Here is a 17,764-nt window from a genome sequence, read left to right as displayed (position 1 = left end):
GAATGGAAAAATGGCGCCAGGCACAGGTGGCAGAGACTTGCCCCAGGACACACCAGAAGTCATTGATCCAGTCAAGGAGGGTGGTTTGGGGTGTCCTCCCCCAGCCCCTTCCCCAGGACCCAGACAGATAGAGGCAGCTCTGGGCCAGGCTGAGTCACAGTTGAGGGTTTATTGCCAGTGTTAGGAAGGATGGGGGTGGCTGGAGGGCTCAGGAGGGTTTATCACTGGACACTGGGGCCATGAGTGATAGGTGTGCTGCTGCCCCTCTGCCACCCCAGCTTACCCCAGGGCTAATGTCTCAATGTCCAGCCTCGTCAGTGCCTGAAAAAGGGGATCTACTCACAGGAAGGGGTTCTTGGGGGACTCCCAGGATTTAACTTTCACCAACAAACCTACCATGGAGGCCAGCAAGTCCTTGTTCTCCAGGGAAAAGGCCTCCAGCCTTGCCAGAGTGGCCCCAGCTCAGAGTGGGATGTCAAGCTAGGCCATTCTTAGTTTTGGGGGACTGGCCAGCTCATCTTGGAAGCTCTGGGCTCCCAGCCTCTGTGGTGGGGACCAGGGGCAGGGGCAGGACACATCCCAGCTGATCTCTACTCTGGAGCCTTGAGGCATCTTCAGGGCTGGGGATCCTAGAGAGTCATTGACCACTCATCTTGGACATTTGAGCCCCTGCTTCTCACAGACTGGGTTTCCTAAGGGTCACTATCCTGGTAGGCCCTCTCTTAAGCCCCATTTCAATCCCAATCAGATGGTGTGCTCTAGGTAGCGGTAGGGGTGGAGGGAAAGCCCTCCCTCCTGACCTCCCAGGCCAGGCCAACCCACGCTCAAGAGTGAATGCACAAAGCATACACACTTGCTCGCACGTGCGCACGCACGCACATGCACACGCACACACATACCCCTAAGGGACAGACAACGTGAGGACCACAACTCAGCCACTGACTTATTGGGGACCAGTGGGAACCACTGGCCACAGCTTTGGGAAAAGGATCCAGCAAGGAGTTTGCAGGGCTGGTAGTCTCCCACGCTAAGGACCATTCTTGTGGGTGCCCCTGCCTGAGGGGATGTGTGTCCATCCATCACTGGGTCCTCAGCAGCTATTGTGCTGAGCCCAGGCAGAGCATCAGTGGGGCCTGTGAGTCAGGGCAAAGGGGAGTCCTAAATCCAAGCTGGGGGAGACATGTCCCCACCCCTCCTCAGCATGATCCAGGGGAGAAGGTGTTTGGGGTTCAGAGAATCATTGCCAGGCTGTGAGAAGTGACTGGCCAGCGAAACAAGAGCCCCAAACTGCCTTCTAGCCCCAGGCATCTCTCCCGCCTTTCCAATGTGTGCTGAGGAGAGAGCCGGAGGAAGGAAGGCTGGGATGCGGCACCCGGGAGGGTCTGCCTGCCTCAACCTTTTGCCTTTTAACTTGCCAGAGGCTGGGAGGCCCCCCTAAGTGCTCACTGGATTGGCTTCTGAGGGTGGGGTCCAGGCCACCATAGGAGACCCTGGCCCAGGGGGCCGTGAGAGTAGCACAAGCAGAGTCTGGCCCCTGGGCCAGGGCCTTGGGCAGAGGCAAGGGAGAAGCTTGTTCAGGCAGGGCCCAGGGATGCCCCTTAGCTCCCAGCCCCAGGCCTGACACAGGCCCTCAGAGGTTCAGTGGACACATAGACGGCTGGACAGGAGGGTGACAGGTCCTGTGCCAAAGTGGATGAAAGGGGAAGAAGAAGAGAGTGGACAAGCAGAGAAGGTAGGTCTGGTGGCCTCCCCCTTGGTCCAGCTCTCACAAGTCATGGGTCACACACACGGCCACAAGCACAGATAGACAGACTTGCACACTGAGTCTGCCCAGGGGACTGAGTCAGCCGCTGCCTGTCCACCCTGGCGGCTCCCCGCCCAGCCTAGGAGCCCACGACCTGGCCGGACCACGTCTCGTGGGGAGTGTGTGGGGCCAGCTGGGTGAGCACCACCTCCACAGCCTGGAACTTCTGGTTCTTGGGCGGGATGGGGCACATCTTGTAGGTCACCTCGTCACCCTCCACTGGGACGTACTCTCCCTCGATGCTGGAGGCAGGAAAGGGACATCAGCCCAGCAGCACACCCAGTCCCTGAATACCCTCCGCAGCCTGGCCTGAGAGCAACCTAGCCTCCCTCTCAGAACCTCATCCCTCTAATCTGTAAAATGGGAAGCATAAACTGTCCCTTCCTCTGTGTTGTTTTGGTATTAAGTGAGATGTGAAAGAGCTCAGGGAGATTCCAGAGAAGGCTTTAGAGTATCTGTAACTTCTCCAGGTCATGCCTGGCATCTGGGCTAGGACACAGGCCTAGACCCACCTGCCTCTCCTCGCCTACCTCACTGAAGGCCCCTTCCAGAAAGAAGGGTCCAGGACCTGGCCCAGCCCTCTCATCCCCTGATGCTGAGACAGGGTCCCAGGGCTCAGCCAGTGTTTTTTAGAGCTCTTGGTGTCTGAGTGCCCCCTTCCTACCTGGCCCCAGATCTCCACCCCCTCTCATGTACGCTGGCCCGAGTGACAGGAGGAGGAAGATGCCAGGAGCACAGACCTCAGCCTGTAATGGGAGAGACCTGAGGAGGCATTTCTTGAGGCCCTGTTGGGACCCTGCAGCCAAGAACAGGGAGATGAGAGGGACTTGCTGAGATGAGGGATATGGGTCAGGACTCACTCAGACACATGCACGAAGATGTCCTCTGATCCATTCTCAGGGGTGATAAAGCCATGGCCTTGTGAGCGTGAGAACTGCTTGCAGACGCCCTTGAACACGGGGCCAGCCGAGGCACGGGCTGTCCTAAGGATAGGGTAGGGGGATTGGAGCTGTGGCCAAAGGACCTCCACATCGCTCCTGGGCTCTGCCTTTGGAGCCCACCTCAGGAAACCCTCCCCAGGCCAGAAACCACAGTTATGCTAATTCGGTCCTCTCATCCCATTGACAGAAAGGGGGACTGAGGCCCAGAGAGGGGAACTGGCTCTCCCAGGACACATGGCACGTGGGTCTCATGACTCCCAGCCAGTCCTCTCTCTGCACAGCATCCTGCCCTCCTCACTATCTCCTGAAGCAATGGTATTTTATTTATTCACTCATTTGTTATTTGTCCATTTTCTCCTTTTTTTTTTTTAAATTTTTTTTTTATTTTTTATTTTTGAGAGAGATGAGAAGCATCAATCATCAGTTTCTTGTTGCGTGTTGCGACTTCTTAGTTGTTCATTGATTGCTTTCTCACATGTGCCTTGACCGTAGGCCTTCAGCAGACCGAGTAACCCCCTGCTGGAGCCAGTGACCTTGGGTCCAAGCTGGTGAGCTCTTTGCTCAAGCCAGATGAGCCCGCGCTCAAGCTGGAGACCTCGGGGTCTCGAACCTGGGTCCTTCCGCATCCCAGTCCGGTGCTCTATCCACTGCGCCACCACCTGGTCAGGCTGTCCATTTTCTATCATTTATTAAGCACCTGCTCTGTGCCTAGCCTTGGGTTGGACACAAGGAACACTCAGCATTTGCCATTACAAAATTCCTCCTTGCTGACCAGGTGGTGGCGCAGTGGACAGAGCATCAGCCTGGGATGCTGAGTACCCAGATTTGAAACCTGAGGTCACTGGCTTGAGCAAGGGGTCACTGGCTTAGCTGCAGTCCCCTGGTCAAGGCACACATGATAAAGCAATCAATGAACAACTAAGGTGCTGCAACTATGATTTGACGATTCTCACCTCTCTCCTTTCCTGTCTGTCTTTCCCTGTCTGTCTCCCCCCTTTAAAAAAAAAAAAATTCTCCTTTGGCCAAGCCAGGTCAGCCTCCCTGTGGATCTCACACACACCCTTCCCCATTTGACCCACCCAGTGACTCCAAAGGTCAACCCCATGCCTCCATTTTTCCCAGGCTGTTCCATCTTCCATATTCATCCTTCACTTGATACATCTTTTAAACCTAGCTAAGACATCATCTACCCTAATGTCTAATGCTGGGTCCTCACTCTCAACGCTGCCAGAGGGAGTGAATGGTGGACGAATTCCCTCTGAATTGTATGCAGCTGTGGGCTGAGACTTTGTCTAAGTCATTACTGGATCCACTGGTCAGCAGCTCAATAAATCCTTGTGGAATGAATGAATGAACACTAGCAGTTACTGTAAAGTTTGTACATGGCTTTCCTGTCCTTGGGAAAGAACAACGGGGGCTACAGAAGGATGGGGCTAAAGCCTGGGAGAGGGGCAGGTACTCACGCAGAATACGTCCTGGTCCGTTTGGTGGGAAGGGGACTGGGAAGGTCCCGAGATGAAACACTGCCCCGCTCCCAGACCCTGCTGCCCTCTCGGTGGAAGGGAAAAGTGGGCCAGACTGGGGACTTAGGGGAGTGGAGTGGGCGCAGGACCGGGGGTGATGTGGGCTCAGAAGTCATGGTGGGGCCAGCAGGAGAGCCGGGTGGGCTCCCAGGCACAGGGGCCAGTGAAGGGTTAGGGCGTCCTTGTGGGCAGGGCCCGGCCTGGCCCTGCTCAGCAGCCTCACAAGCAACAGGCTCCGTCTGGAAGGGGAAGAGAAATAAAGGTTAGTGTGGTCCAGGATGGGCAGCTTCCGGACTCTGAGCACAAGTCTGAACACCTGGCTGCCTGTGACTCTACACTGAGCAGTGTTAGGCCACTCATAGCCCTTCTCTGTCAGTGTTCTCACCAGAAAGATGAAACAATCATATAACCTTGCTACAGGCTGAATTGTATTTCCCTAAAATTCAGGTGTTAACATCTTAGCCCTTAGTGTGATAATATTTAGAGATAGGACCTTTGGGAGGTAACTAGGTTTAGATGAGGTCAGGAGGGTGAGGCCTCTAAGAAGGATTATGTGTTAGAAGATACCTTGGAGCCTGACCAGGCGGTGGTGCAATGGCTAGAGCATTGACCTGGGACTCTGAGGCCCCAGGTTTGAAACCCAGGGTCACTGGCTTGAGCATGAGCTCATCTAGTTTGAACATAGGCTCACCAGCTTGAGCATGGGGTCCCCAGATTAAGCATGGGATCATCAACATGATTCCATGGTCGTTGGCTTGAGCCCAGAGGTCACTAGCTTAAAGCCCAAGGTCACTGGCTTGAGCCCAAGGTCGCTCACTTGAGCAAGGGGTCACTGGCTTGGCTGGAGCTCCCTGGTCAAGGCACATATAAGAAGCAATCAATGAACAACTAAAGTGATACAACTAAGAATTGATACTTCTCATTTCTCTTCCTTCCTGTCTGTCTGTCTCTCTCTCCCGCTCTCGCAAAATAAAGAAAAGAGAAGAAAAGAAAAAAGAGACCTTGGAGAACTTGCTTTCTGCTTTCTGTCTCTGTCAGGTGAGGACACAGTGAGAAGAGGGCCATCTACAAATCAGACCCAGACTGTGCTGGCACCATGAGATTAGACTTCTAGCCTCAGAACTGTAAGAAGTAAATGTTGTTTCAACCCCCATCTGTGGTATTTTGGTATGGTGATTCACCCTGAAGAAGACTAACCTCCAAGTCCTTCCAGCTTCAAGTTTAATTCTCTAACTAACCTCCAAGTCCTTCCAGCTTCAAGTTTAATTCTCTAACTCCAGGGGCCCAGCAAGGGGGATGGGTCCAGGGCCAGTGATGGTTAGGAGCACAGTTTGGCAGTTTCAAAGCCATAGATCTGGGTTTGAATCTCAGCTTTGTTCTTTGTAATTTGGTGACCTCAGTTCCAACATGGTAGGTGGGCGTGTGGGCTCTGGGCCTAGATGGCCTGGGTTTGAATCTTGGCTTCTCTATCTACAGGCTGTGTGGTCTTGGTCAGCACTCTTAACTCAGTTTTCTGCTCTGTAAAATGGGGATAGTGTTAGTTCTTGCTTCATAAAGAGGTTGCTGTGAGGATTAAATGATTTTCCACATGCTTAGAACAGGACAAGGGTATGGTGAACTCTTGGGAAGGTTGGTAATTTTTTTCTTAGCCTCATTTTGTCCTCTCTGAAATGGGACTGAGAACACTTACCATGCAAGGTTTCTGAGCATTCAATGATTTAGTGCGTATGTGACAGCATTTGGCACCTTGTGGATACCCAATAAATTGCTATTACCAGTGATAATCAATAGAAATTCCCATGTTGTCTAACCTGTGGTGGCGCAGTGGATAAAGCATTGACCTGGAGTGCTGAGGTCACCAGTTCAAAACCCTGGGCTTGCTGGGTCAAGGCATGTATGAGAAGCAATCATTATGCTTCCCACTCCTTCCCCCATCTCTCTCCTCTAAAATCAATAAATAAAATCTAAAAAAGAAAGAAATTCTCATGTCAACAGCTTAGTGTCTAGGTGACCTTGAAAAAAATCATCCTATATTTTCCTCTACTGAGGAAGACAACATAGTTTCCCCATCCATGTACCTACCCAACCTCCCTCCACCCACGGGTCAGGAAATCTTGGACTGGAAGAGGCACTGCTGTGAAACCCTGGGGAGCACAGTTTGGTATATTGAGGCAGGCTGTTGACAGAGCCTGGGTCAGGCAGCCTGCCACAGTGGGGCTCAGCTGGATGCCTGGATGGAAGAACTCTAGCTTGGCTGAGTATTGGCTACTGACCTTGGGTAACACTTAACCTGGCCTCAGCTTCCCCATCTGTACAATAAACCCTGCCTCACTCTTCAGAGGCAGGGATAAGCCTGGGAATATAAAGAAGCTCCTGGAGGCCCTGGCCGGTTGGCTCAGCAGTAGAGCGTCGGCCTAGCGTGCGGAGGACCCGGGTTCGATTCCCGGCCAGGGCACACAGGAGAAGCACCCATTTGCTTCTCCACCCCTCCGCCGTGCTTTCCTCTCTGTCTCTCTCTTCCCCTCTCGCAGCCAAGGCTCCATTGGAGCAAAGATGGCCTGGGTGCTGGGGATGGCTCTGTGGCCTCTGCCTCAGGCGCTAGAGTGGCTCTGGTCGCAACATGGCGACGCCCAGGATGGGCAGATTATCGCCCCCTGGTGGGCGTGCCGGGTGGATCCCGGTCGGGCGCATGCGGGAGTCTGTCTGACTGTCTCTCCCCGTTTCCAGCTTCAGAAAAATGAAAAAAATAAAAAAATAAAAAAATAAAGAAGCTCCTGGAGTCCATAATCATTTTGGACTCCACCTCTTTGCCCCCATTCCTTCACTCCCCCACTCCCTCACCCACATGCCCTGGGGTCAGAGGTGAATCCCTGAGCTGCAAGTCTATTTCTGGCCTCCATATTGCCTGACCTCCCAAGCCTGGAGTTTCTAGGGAAGTGTTTAAGGCTTCTTAGGAGGCCAAAGCTAGGGAAGCCCAAGAAATACTGTATGGCAGAGCTGGAAGAACAAGGACACACTCGTTCAACCCCCGTCACTGGAGCAGTCTCCTGGCTTCTGTTCACGGTCACACAGCAAATGGGATGTTTCTGGGTCAAGATAACGAGCTACCTCTGCCATCCTTGGGAGTGGAGGTGAGACTCCCTCCACCTCAGCAGCCCACCCCCACCACTCCCTGCAGCCAGGGAGAGAGACTAGCACCTCATGGCCCTTCACAGCCCTCCATGGCCCCTCATGGCCCCACATAACCCCCTCAAGCTGATGTCAGCTTTTTTTCCCTGAGCCCACTCCAGAAGGCAGGAGTGAATCAGGTTTGGCAGTTTCATCACAATTTACTATTTTTAAATTTATTATTAATTAATTAATTAATTAAGTTTTTTAGAGAGAGAAGCAGGGAAAGAGAGACAGAGAGACAGGAACATTGAGCTGTTCCTGTAAGTGCCCTGACCAGAGGGAAGGGAAGCATTCATCTGTGTTCCACTTAGTTGTACATTGATTAGTTGCTTCCTGTGCGTGTCCTGACCAGGGATTGAACCTGCAACCTTATTGTTTCGGGATGATGCTCCAACCGACTGATCTAACAGGTCAGGGCCTATTTTATTTTATTTATTTATTTATTTATTTATTTATTTATTTATTTTTCTGAAGCTGGAAACGGGGAGAGACAGTCAGACAGACTCCCGCATGCGCCCTACCGGGATCCACCCGGCACGCCCACCAGGGGCGACGCTCTGCCCACCAGAGGGTGATGCTCTGCCCCTCTGGGGCGTCGCTCTGTCGCGACCAGAGCCACTCCAGCGCCTGGGGCAGAGGCCAAGGAGCCATCCCCAGCGCCCGGGCCATCTTTGCTCCAATGGAGCCTCGCTGCGGGAGGGGAAGAGAGAGACAGAGAGGAAGGAGGGGGGGGTGGAGAAACAAATGGGCGCTTCTCCTATGTGCCCTGGCCGGGAATTGAACCCGGGTCCCCCGCACGCCAGGCCAACGCTCTACCGCTGAGCCAACCATCCAGGGCCCTATTTTATTTTTTAAAGATTTTGTTTATTGATTTTACAGAGAGAGGAGGAGGCAGGGGAGTAAGAAGTATCAACTCATAGTTGCTTCACTTCAGTTGTTCATTGATTGCTTGTCCTCTGTGTCTTGACCAGGCAAGCCCAGGATTTTGAACCTGCGACCTCAGCATTTCAAGTCAATGCTTTATCCACTGCACTACTACAGGCCAGGTTTTCCTCATTTTAGAGAGAAGAAAGTGGAAGCTTCAAGAAGGGAAGCCATCTGCCCTGGCTGGGTTTCTTAGTGGCTAGAGCATCTGCCTGATACATCAAGATGGGGTTTGATCCCCCATCAGGGCACATACAAGAATCAACCAATGAGGCCCTGGCTGGTTGGCTCAGTGGTAGAACATTGGCCTGGCGTGTGGATGTCCCAGATTTTATTACCCGTCAGGGCACACAGGAGAAGCGCCCATCTGCTTCTCCACCTTTCTTCCTCTTGCTTCTCTCTCTCTCTCTCTCTCTCTTCTCCTCCCCTCCTGCAGCCATGGCTCAATTAGAGCAAGTTGGCCCTGGGTGCTGAGGATGGCTCCATGGCCTCTGCTTCAGGCACTAAAAAATGGCTCCGGTTGCAATGGAGCAAGGGCCCCAGATGGGCAGAGCATTGCCCCCAACAGGTTTGCCAGGTGGATCCTGGTTGGAGTGCATGCGGGACTCTGTCTCTGCCTCCCCTCCTCTCACTAAAAAAAAATTTTAAAATATTTGCATAAATAAGTAAAACAATGAATGCATAAATAAGTAAAACAGATTGATGTCTCTCTATCTGAAATGCATAAATAAGTAAAACAGATTGATGTCTCTCTATCTGAAATCAACCAATATATTAAAATTTAAAAAGAATTAAAAGAGAAGCCATCACGCATAAACTTGTACATGAATGTTCATGGCAGCATTCTTCATAATAGCCAGAAAGTAGAAACAACCCGAAGGCTCCTCGATTGGTGAATGGATAAGCAAAACGCAGTTCACCATACAAAGTAGAATATTATTCAGCCAGAAAAAGGAGTGAAGTGCTGATGCAGGCTACCAAATAGATGAATCTTGAAATCACTGTGCTAATGGAGGAAGCTAGTTACAAGAGACCACATAGTGTACAACTTCATTCAGGAGAAATGTCCAGAATAGTTAAGTCAGTGGAAGCAGAAAGCAGGTGAATGTTTACCAGGGGCTGGTGGAGGGCAAAGTGGGGAGTGGCTTCTAATGAGTTTCTTTTTGGGGGGTGAGTTTCCTAAAATTGACTGTGGTGTTGTCACACACTTCTGTGAATATTTCAAAATCCACGAATTTGTCCACCTTAATCAAGCAGGTGAATTACATGGTTTGTGAATTATATCTCAATAAAGCTGTTACCAAGAAGGAAGACAGGCAGGAAAGCCTACAATGACAGCCAGGAAAGCACGAGATGCCAGGCTCTGTAGCACACTTCTAGGTGTCCTTGACCCCACCTGGACAAGGGTGTCAGGCGGTGGGGACAGAAGCTCTGCCTCCCTCTCTCCAGGAAGCAGGGAGGCCCTGCCCACTGCATAGTTTTTCCTTTTATATATATATATATTTATTTATTTATTTATTTATTTATTTATTTTATAGAGGAGAGAGAGAAAGGAGAGAGAAGCAGGAAACATCAATTCCCATATGTGCCTTGACTAGGCAAACCCAGGGTTTCAAACCAGTGACTTCAGTGTTCCAGGTCGATGCTTTATCCACTGCACCACCACAGGTCAGGCTTCACAGTTTTTCTAAGCCAGGTATTGTGCTTGGTGGTGACAGCCAGTGCAGGGAGGTCCTGGAGGGGTGGAGGGGAGAGACAGAAATGGGGGAGGGGCAGAGGCAGTGGTTACCAGGGAGACGCAGCTGAGCTGGGCTGGCTCTGGCCAGCCAGGCTGCCCAAGCTAAGGCCAAGTGAACATGGCTCTCAGGCGGTGGGAAGGGGAAAAGGGGCCCCAATTATCCAGGGTTAAGCATGATAGGAGAGCAGCCCTCTTTTTCTTTTTTTTTTTTTTTCTTTGTACTTTTCTGAAGCTGGAAACGGGGAGAGACAGTCAGACAGACTCCCACATGCGCCCGGCCGGGATCCACCCGGCACACCCACCAGGGGCGACGCTCCGCCCACCAGGAGGCGACGCTCCGCCCCTCCGGGGCGTCGCTCTGCCTCGACCAGAGCCACCCCAGCACCCGGGGCAGAGGCCAAGGAGCCATCCCCCGCGCCCGGGCCATCTCCGCTCCAGTGGAGCCCTGGCTGCGGGAGGGGAAGAGAGAGACAGAGAGAAAGGAAGGGGTGGGGGTGGAGAAGCAAATGGGCGCCTCTCCTATGTGCCCCGGCCGGGAATCGAACCCGGGTCCCCCGCACGCCAGGCCGACGCTCTACCGCTGAGCCAACCGGCCAAGGCCCCTCTTTTTCTTTTCTCCTCCAAATGGGCTCTCCAAAATATACCAGCAGCATCTGGCACCCACAAGACTTACTGAGGCTCCTCCCCCACTACATGCCCCTACACTGGGGGTGCCCTTGGGAGAAAGCTGGGAGTCTGCCTTAGGGCAGGAGGGGCAGATGAAGCAGCCTCCACAGTGGTGCTGCTCTGGGCCCTCCCCCCATGTCCTTCCTCTTCTGGAAACTGGGATTCCAAAACACCCTCCTTGAACAGTTCCTAGGAGGAAGAAGTGGGATGGAATGTGGGGAGCACAGAGTGGAAGCTGGGAAAGAGGCTGCTCCCCCCAGACAGCACTGCTAAGCTGGGCATGGAGTAAAGACAGAGTGGGGGGAGGAGAGACCCAGCTGAGCTAGGCCAAGCCCACCTTTCACTCCCCTCCTCCCCGCCTCCACAGGGACTCATCAATTCACTAGATCTCTGCCCCACCCTTTATAGTTTCTCTTTTTATTAGATTCCTGCAATGGACCTTTAAGGCTGGTGCTATTATTAGCCCATTTTGTAGATGAGAAAACTGAGGCTCAGAGAGGCTAAGTATCTCACTGAAGGCAGGCCACAAAGCAATTAATGTCGGAGCCAGGACTCAAACCAGGGCAGCTTGAAGTGGGAAGTCAGGAATCCTACTGACTTGTTCTGTGACCTTGGGCAGAGTCTTTCCCTCTCTGGGCCCTGGACTGGAAGGAGCTGCACCACTCCCAGCAATGTAGGTGACCAGGTAAGAGACATGCAGGTCCTTTCTCCACAGGGCTGCTGCAGAAAGGGGTGAGTAAAGATGGGGCTCTTGTCTCAATACTGTATACCTGCAAAAGTCTTTTTATAGACGATTTTTCATTTTTCAACCTCCCAGTTACCCTGAAAGGTTGAAATTAGAATCATTTCCATGCTATAGATGAGAAAACTGAGGCTTAGAGAAGATAAGTGACTTGCTCAGGATCACACAGCAGATTAAGTGACAGACCCAGATTTGTCTGAAGGTCAATGGTGCTCTTCCTGGGAGGATAAATTCTGCTCTTAGTTCAGCCAAGACAAGGCTGGATTTTTCCCAGAAGAACTTTCCCTGAGAAACTAAAGGGGAAAATAAACTCCTCCAATAGCAGAGAAACATGTATCTGTAGAACATTGCTTCTGTTCAAACAGACCTACAGCCCAGCTCCCAAAGGCCATGGTGTGCCCATCTGGGGGCATCTCCTGCCAAGGATAATGCCCTTCAGAATTGGCAGTCTGAGCCTGAGAGGACAGTTCAGGTCCCAGACGGCCCTGGCTCTACAGTGCCCTAGCTGAGCGACCCTCTCTTTCTGAGCCTTGGTTTCCTCCACTGTCAAATGAACAGGGCTAGGGCTAATGGGAGCACCCTGTCTGGTTGTGAAAGGAGCCAAGAAGCTGTGAGTTTTGGCTTTGACCCCCACCCCCAGCCCTGCTCCTCTTCATTAGCCTGCATGAAGGCCAAACCCCAGCTGACTTGTGATTCTGCAAATAAAAGGGCCAAGGGACACAAAAAAAGAAAACATCAGGGCTGTTGGGAGATAACTGAGTAAGGCCCTTATAATACAGCCAGCATTACAGGACCATGGGACTGTGACTCAGCCCTATCAGCAGGTGACCATTGCCCTGGTGCTGGGGCTCCTCCAAACAATTCTCAGCTCCCCTAAAATGGTGTGACAGGAAATAGCTGTCCGAGAGTCCTCTCTTGACCAAGTGAATAACCTCTTCTTCTGGGTAGATCAGGGAAAGCAAGCTTCCTTAACCATGCAGTGCTGTGTGACCTGGGACAAGCACCTGCCCCTCTCTGGGCCTCATTAAAAAAAAATATATATATAAATTATATATATATATATTAATTTAATTTTATTTTTTTTAGTATTTTTCTGAAGTGAGAAGCAGAGAGGCAGAGAGACAGACTCCTGTATGCGCTCAACTGGGATCCACCCAGCAAGCCCACCAGAGGGCAATGCTCTGCCCATCTGGGGCATTGCTCCATTGCAACCAGAGCCATTCTAGCGCCTGAGGCAGAGGCCATGGAGCCATCCTCAGCGCCTGGACCAACTTTGCTCCAATGGAGTCTTGGCTACAGGAAGAGAAGATAGAGATAGAGAGAAAGGAAAGGGGGGAGGAGGGAGAAGCAGATGGGCGCTTCTTCTGTGTGCCCTAGCCAGGAATCGAACCCAGGACTTCCACACACCAGGCCAATGCTCTACCACTAAGCCAATTGGCCAGGGCAAAAATAAATTTTATTGATTGATTGATTGATAATAGGGAGAGGAAGGGTGAAGAAGGAGAGAGAAAGAGAGAGAGAAACATCAATTTGTTGTTCCACTTATTTATGCATTCATTGGTTGATTCTTTTTTTTTTTTTTTTTTCATTTTTCTGAAGCTGGAAACAGGGAGAGACAGTCAGACAGACTCCCGCATGCGCCCGACCGGGATCCACCCGGCACGCCCACCAGGGGCGACGCTCTGCCCACCAGGGGGGCGATGCTCTGCCCATCCTGGGCGTCGCCATGTTGCGACCAGAGCCACTCTAGCGCCCGAGGCAGAGGCCACAGAGCCATCCCCAGCGCCCGGGCTATCTTTGCTCCAGTGGAGCCTTGGCTGCGGGAGGGGAAGAGAGAGACAGAGAGGAAAGCGCGGCGGAGGGGTGGAGAAGCAAATGGGCGCTTCTCCTGTGTGCCCTGGCCAGGAATCGAACCCGGGTCCTCCGCACGCTAGGCTGACGCTCTACCGCTGAGCCAACCGGCCAGGGCATTGGTTGATTCTTTTATGTGCCCTGACTGGGAATCAAACTCACAACCTTTGTGTATTGGGACAATACTCTAATCAACTGAGCTACCCGGCCAGGGCCCTGGGCCTCACTTTTTACCTAAGCTATACAAATCACCACTGGTCAAGATGACTACTGAGGGTCAGTACAACTGTCCTCTGAAGCTGTCAAAATACATGGAATCAGTGGAAGAAAACTGAGTGCCAGAAACTAGAACAACAGACACAGAGGACACACCCCCACCCTCAGAGGGTGCCCAGTCCAGGGTGGGGAACAGACAGATGCCTAGAATACAGTGTGAGAATCCTGACACGACAGGTCACGTCTACCATTACTAATTACCAACTATGTGCCACAAGGGGTGCCAAGCCCATTGCCCTACTTCCTCATTTAATCCTCACAATACTGTGCAATAATTGCCATTATTATCCCCATTCTTTAAAGGAGTAAACTGAGGCTCAGAGAGGTGAAGAGTCTTGCTGGAATCACACAGCCAGTCAGGGGCAGCACTTCTTCAACCTGGAGACCTTTGAGGGGTATATCTTCAACCCCTGCCGGAGGAGTGGAGAAAGGCCCAGTGAGCCCCCGAAAGCTCCTGTTCTCCCTGGAGAAGGAAGGGCAGGGCTGTGGGAGAGCTGGGGACTCAGGGCCCACTGGCCTCTATTTTTGGCTGTGTGCTGACTCAGACCATGACCTTGGCTGAGTCACTTGCCAATTCTGACAAGCTTAAAAACAGCTCCCCCAATAAAAATGTTCCAGCCCAAGCCTCCATTGTGGAGAAGCAGACAGGTAAGGAGAAGCTTGCATTTCCCTGGCCCCTCCTCCACCCCAGTCTCCCAGACACTCCTTAAAATACATCAGTTCCAAAGCTGCTCCAGCAGCTGGAGGTGACCTAATTAAACTTGGTTCTTTCCCCCTCCACAGCCTCTGCGTGTGCAAGCGTGCCTGCGTGCATGGGGCATGGGGGGTGGGCTGCCCCAGCCAATACTGAAGTTTGAGATCCTGTCAGTCTCGTTCTTGACACGTGGCCATGCTGCTTGGCTGACTGTTGTGATTAAGGCCTTTGGGCATCCCTCGCATCACTGAGGGTGGGGATGCCACAATGGGCACCTTCAGAGTCGTGCTCACATCCTGGCTCTGCCAGGCTGTGTGACCCTGGGTAAGTCACTTTCCAACTCTGAATCCCCATAGAGAGAGGAACAGACTGGTTCAAAGTAACATGTGAAGTGGCCAAGCTTGAACTCCAATCAACATGACCCCAAAGCCCTTGACCTTTCCAGTGCACTATGCCATTCATCATGGTGACCATCATTTCACTGGTTTGCGGACAGGACAGAGGAAGAGTCCCCCGCCATCTTATTGCTCCACATTGACAAAGGTCCCAGCTGCCCCAAGCCCCTTTTCCACCAGGCTAAGAATCCTTCCTGGTCATGCTGGTTGTAACCAGTGAACATGACCAGCTCAGCCAGGCCCTGAGCACCCTCTGCTGGTGCCACTCTTGGGGATCTACCTCCAGACCAGCTTGCAGATGTCTCCTTCCCACGGACCAGCTGTGTGGGACCCCCCCAGTGCCCTCTGGGAGGGGAGCACCCCTCCATGGCCAATGGGCATCCATGAACATTGCCCTCCTGTCTCTCTCCAGGTTTGGAAGAGGCATCTGCGGCCAAGACTGTCATCTGGCTTCTCCCAGGTTCTTGTGCAGCCACCTCCTGCTTACATCTGTCCTTTTTCTTTCTTTTCCTTTTTTTTTTTTTTTTTTTTTTTTGTATTTTGGAGTATGGGTCAGACAGATCCAGAGGGGCAGGCAGGTATGAGAACATAGATGTTTTAGGTAAAGAGTTCAAGGAAATGGTAGGAGGGAGGCTGGGAGCAGGAAACATCCAGATTGTGGAGGATACAGAGGCTTCTGGGATAAAGTCAGATTTGGGGAACTGGCACCCCATGCCCCAGAGGGCTTGAGACAGCCCCTTCCCAGGCAGTGGCCTCTACTGAAGTACACCCAGGTGGGCTCTGTGCCAGGTTCCCAGAGGTTGCCCGCCCCCCACCAGGGTGCACTTCCGCCTCCCCGCCCCTCCCAGAGGATGCAGCAGTTTACACTGTATTTATTGTTGTTCTCACTCTGCATCCCCCTCCCCTCGCCCTGGGAAGAGCCTGCAGGCTGGCAGCTTGGCAAGAACCTGCTGTCTCCCTAGTGGGTGCCAGCATCATCGCCCCTTATCTCTGCCTGGACTCCCTGTGCCAGGGGCAGGCCACTCAGGGACTTGGCGCCAGCAGAAGCTACCTCAGTCCCTGCATCCCACCGAGGGGGCCCAGCAGCCCCTGGCCTATCATCCCTGCCCTCCAGGGGCTGCACCCCAGCAAGGGTAGAGGTCAGAGTCAGACTGGCCAGTTGGGGAGAGGAGTGACTTCAGGAAAGGCAAAAGCTATGGGTGGGGTGGCTCCAAGGTGAAAATAATAGCAGAGAGCCAACTCTCCAAGCCAATTAACACCATTTTCCCATTGCTTTGGGAAGAGAGTCAGGGTAAGACAGCTGCTCCCAATCCAACTGTCTGTTCCAGACGGTCCTCCCCAGTCCCAGCCCCAAAAGTCCCCAGAAAAGGCCCATTATGTTCTCTCCTGCACTTTCTGTTCAGCATCTGGTAGGAGCACATTATTTCAATTATTTCTCCAGTCATTTCTCTCCCCCTGGTTTCCAGGCAGCAGGCTGCGGCTTGGCAGGTGCCTGCTGTTCTCTGCCTCTAGAGCCAGACACATACACACAGACACACACGCTGTCTCACAGGGAGCCGTACAGCCTCAGCTTCCCTAGGGGGCCTGGGAGAAGGCGGCGGAAGGGGCATGGGCTGGGGAGGGGGGCTTATCTATATCCCCTCCCACATCCCCTCTGTAAACTGAACTGGGCTGGGTCAGCCCTAGGGGAGGTACCCACCTTCCTAGCCCCCCCCCCCTCATATCTTACCTCCCTCTTTCATCCCTGCCAAAACCAGATTCTAGAGCTGGTGTGGCCTCCATCCCCATGCAGTCCCTTACCTCTCCCTTGCAGCTGAGGTCGGGGACTGCCTCCTGCAGCTGGCTTTAGTACTCTGCCTCTCCCAGGTGCTTGGAGCTGGACGCAGGGGATGGGTCTGAAGGATGTGCTGTGTGTATGAGCGTGTGCGTGCGTAGTGCGTGTGTGCGTGTGTGTGTGTGTGTGTGTGTGTGTGTGTGTGTGAGCATGCGGCACCTCGGGCCCCTCACTCACTCACACACGCCTTCCTCTTGACGTCAAGAAGAGCAGGAGGGAGGGACTGGAATGGGAATTTGTACTCCCTGCTTAAAGGGACACGGGGTCCAGACACCAACTCCTGAGTCAGGGACAGGCTGGGTGAGAGAATTAGCTGCATCTCTCAGGGCCCTAAAGCTTCTTTGGAAAGTGGCTTCTTTGCCAAGCTATGGTATAATTTGCTCTGCCAGGTGGGAGTAACTGCTGAGGAATGCAGGGAGGAAGAGCTAGGGGCAGCTGGCATTCCTGGCAATTAGAGAGTACTTGAGGTGGCCAGCGAACACGTGAGGGTATTTGTGTGAGTGTTTGTGCTGCTGGGGTGGAGGGGGAGTGGTGGTGGTGAGTCTGGAAGGATGGAGGCCACAGCAAAAAGGGCCCCTTAGAGGGTGCTCCAGACAAGGGTGCGGTAAGCCAGGTCTCCAGGGACTCTCATATCTTCCTCTCCCTTCTGGACCTTCAGAATGTCCCCTGCCCTCCATTAGCACCAATACTGTGCTCAGGTCTGATCCTCATTTGGCTCTGAGATCCTTGTGAATGAATGAACGTTGGCAAGTCACAAGAGCTCGTCTCTGTAGGCCCTTGAGATATTTCTATTGAATTGAACTGAGGTGGACCCTATGGGAATGATAAGCTTGCTACACACCCCGCAGCTTGAGACTCTCCCCCCTTCCTGGGGAGATCCCGAGTTTCTACATCAGACAAGCCTGGGTATGAATCTCGGACCCAGCACTTTCAAGCTATGTGACCTTGGGCAAGTCTCATGATTCTGATCCCCCACAGCTTTGTAAAGTAGGGAAGAGAGGGCTGTTGAGGTTCAAGTGCAATATGTACACAAACCCTGGGCCATATGGAGGAGGCCTCCCCCCAAAGGGGCTTCTCCTCCTTCTTCCTGTCCCTTCACCTCAACCTCAGCCTGGAGAGAAGGAAGATTTTCCCTGTGTACTCTCAGCAGGCTGGAATTTTCAAAAGAAATCTTATTACAATAAATAGGAAGGGGGAGGTAAAAG

At 52.7% G+C, this 17,764-nt stretch overlaps 2 protein-coding genes across 3 annotated transcripts in view; both read right to left on the bottom strand.

Annotated features, from left to right (window-relative positions):
- Nucleotides 1-17,764, bottom strand: part of XRCC6 (X-ray repair cross complementing 6) — a 223,839-nt gene that overhangs the window by 80,519 nt on the left and 125,556 nt on the right. The window lies entirely within an intron of this gene.
- On the bottom strand, nucleotides 151-16,900 carry CSDC2 (cold shock domain containing C2). 2 transcript variants are annotated; one of them, XM_066358504.1, is made up of 5 exons: nucleotides 16,526-16,900; nucleotides 6,080-6,232; nucleotides 4,209-4,507; nucleotides 2,665-2,787; nucleotides 151-2,046 (listed from the first exon to the last, which is right to left on the bottom strand). In XM_066358504.1, exons 3-5 carry the CDS (start codon nucleotides 4,382-4,384, stop codon nucleotides 1,884-1,886), a joined length of 462 nt encoding a protein of 153 aa, XP_066214601.1. In that variant the 5' UTR covers nucleotides 4,385-4,507; nucleotides 6,080-6,232; nucleotides 16,526-16,900; the 3' UTR covers nucleotides 151-1,883. The 2 variants fall into 2 exon arrangements, with proteins under 2 accessions (XP_066214601.1, XP_066214600.1); XM_066358503.1 differs by lacking the exon at nucleotides 6,080-6,232.

This window comes from Saccopteryx leptura, chromosome 1 (genome assembly GCF_036850995.1).
Source record: "Saccopteryx leptura isolate mSacLep1 chromosome 1, mSacLep1_pri_phased_curated, whole genome shotgun sequence".
In the NCBI taxonomy this organism is placed as follows: Eukaryota; Metazoa; Chordata; class Mammalia; order Chiroptera; family Emballonuridae; genus Saccopteryx; species Saccopteryx leptura.
This window is presented reverse-complemented; position numbering and strand designations above follow the sequence as displayed.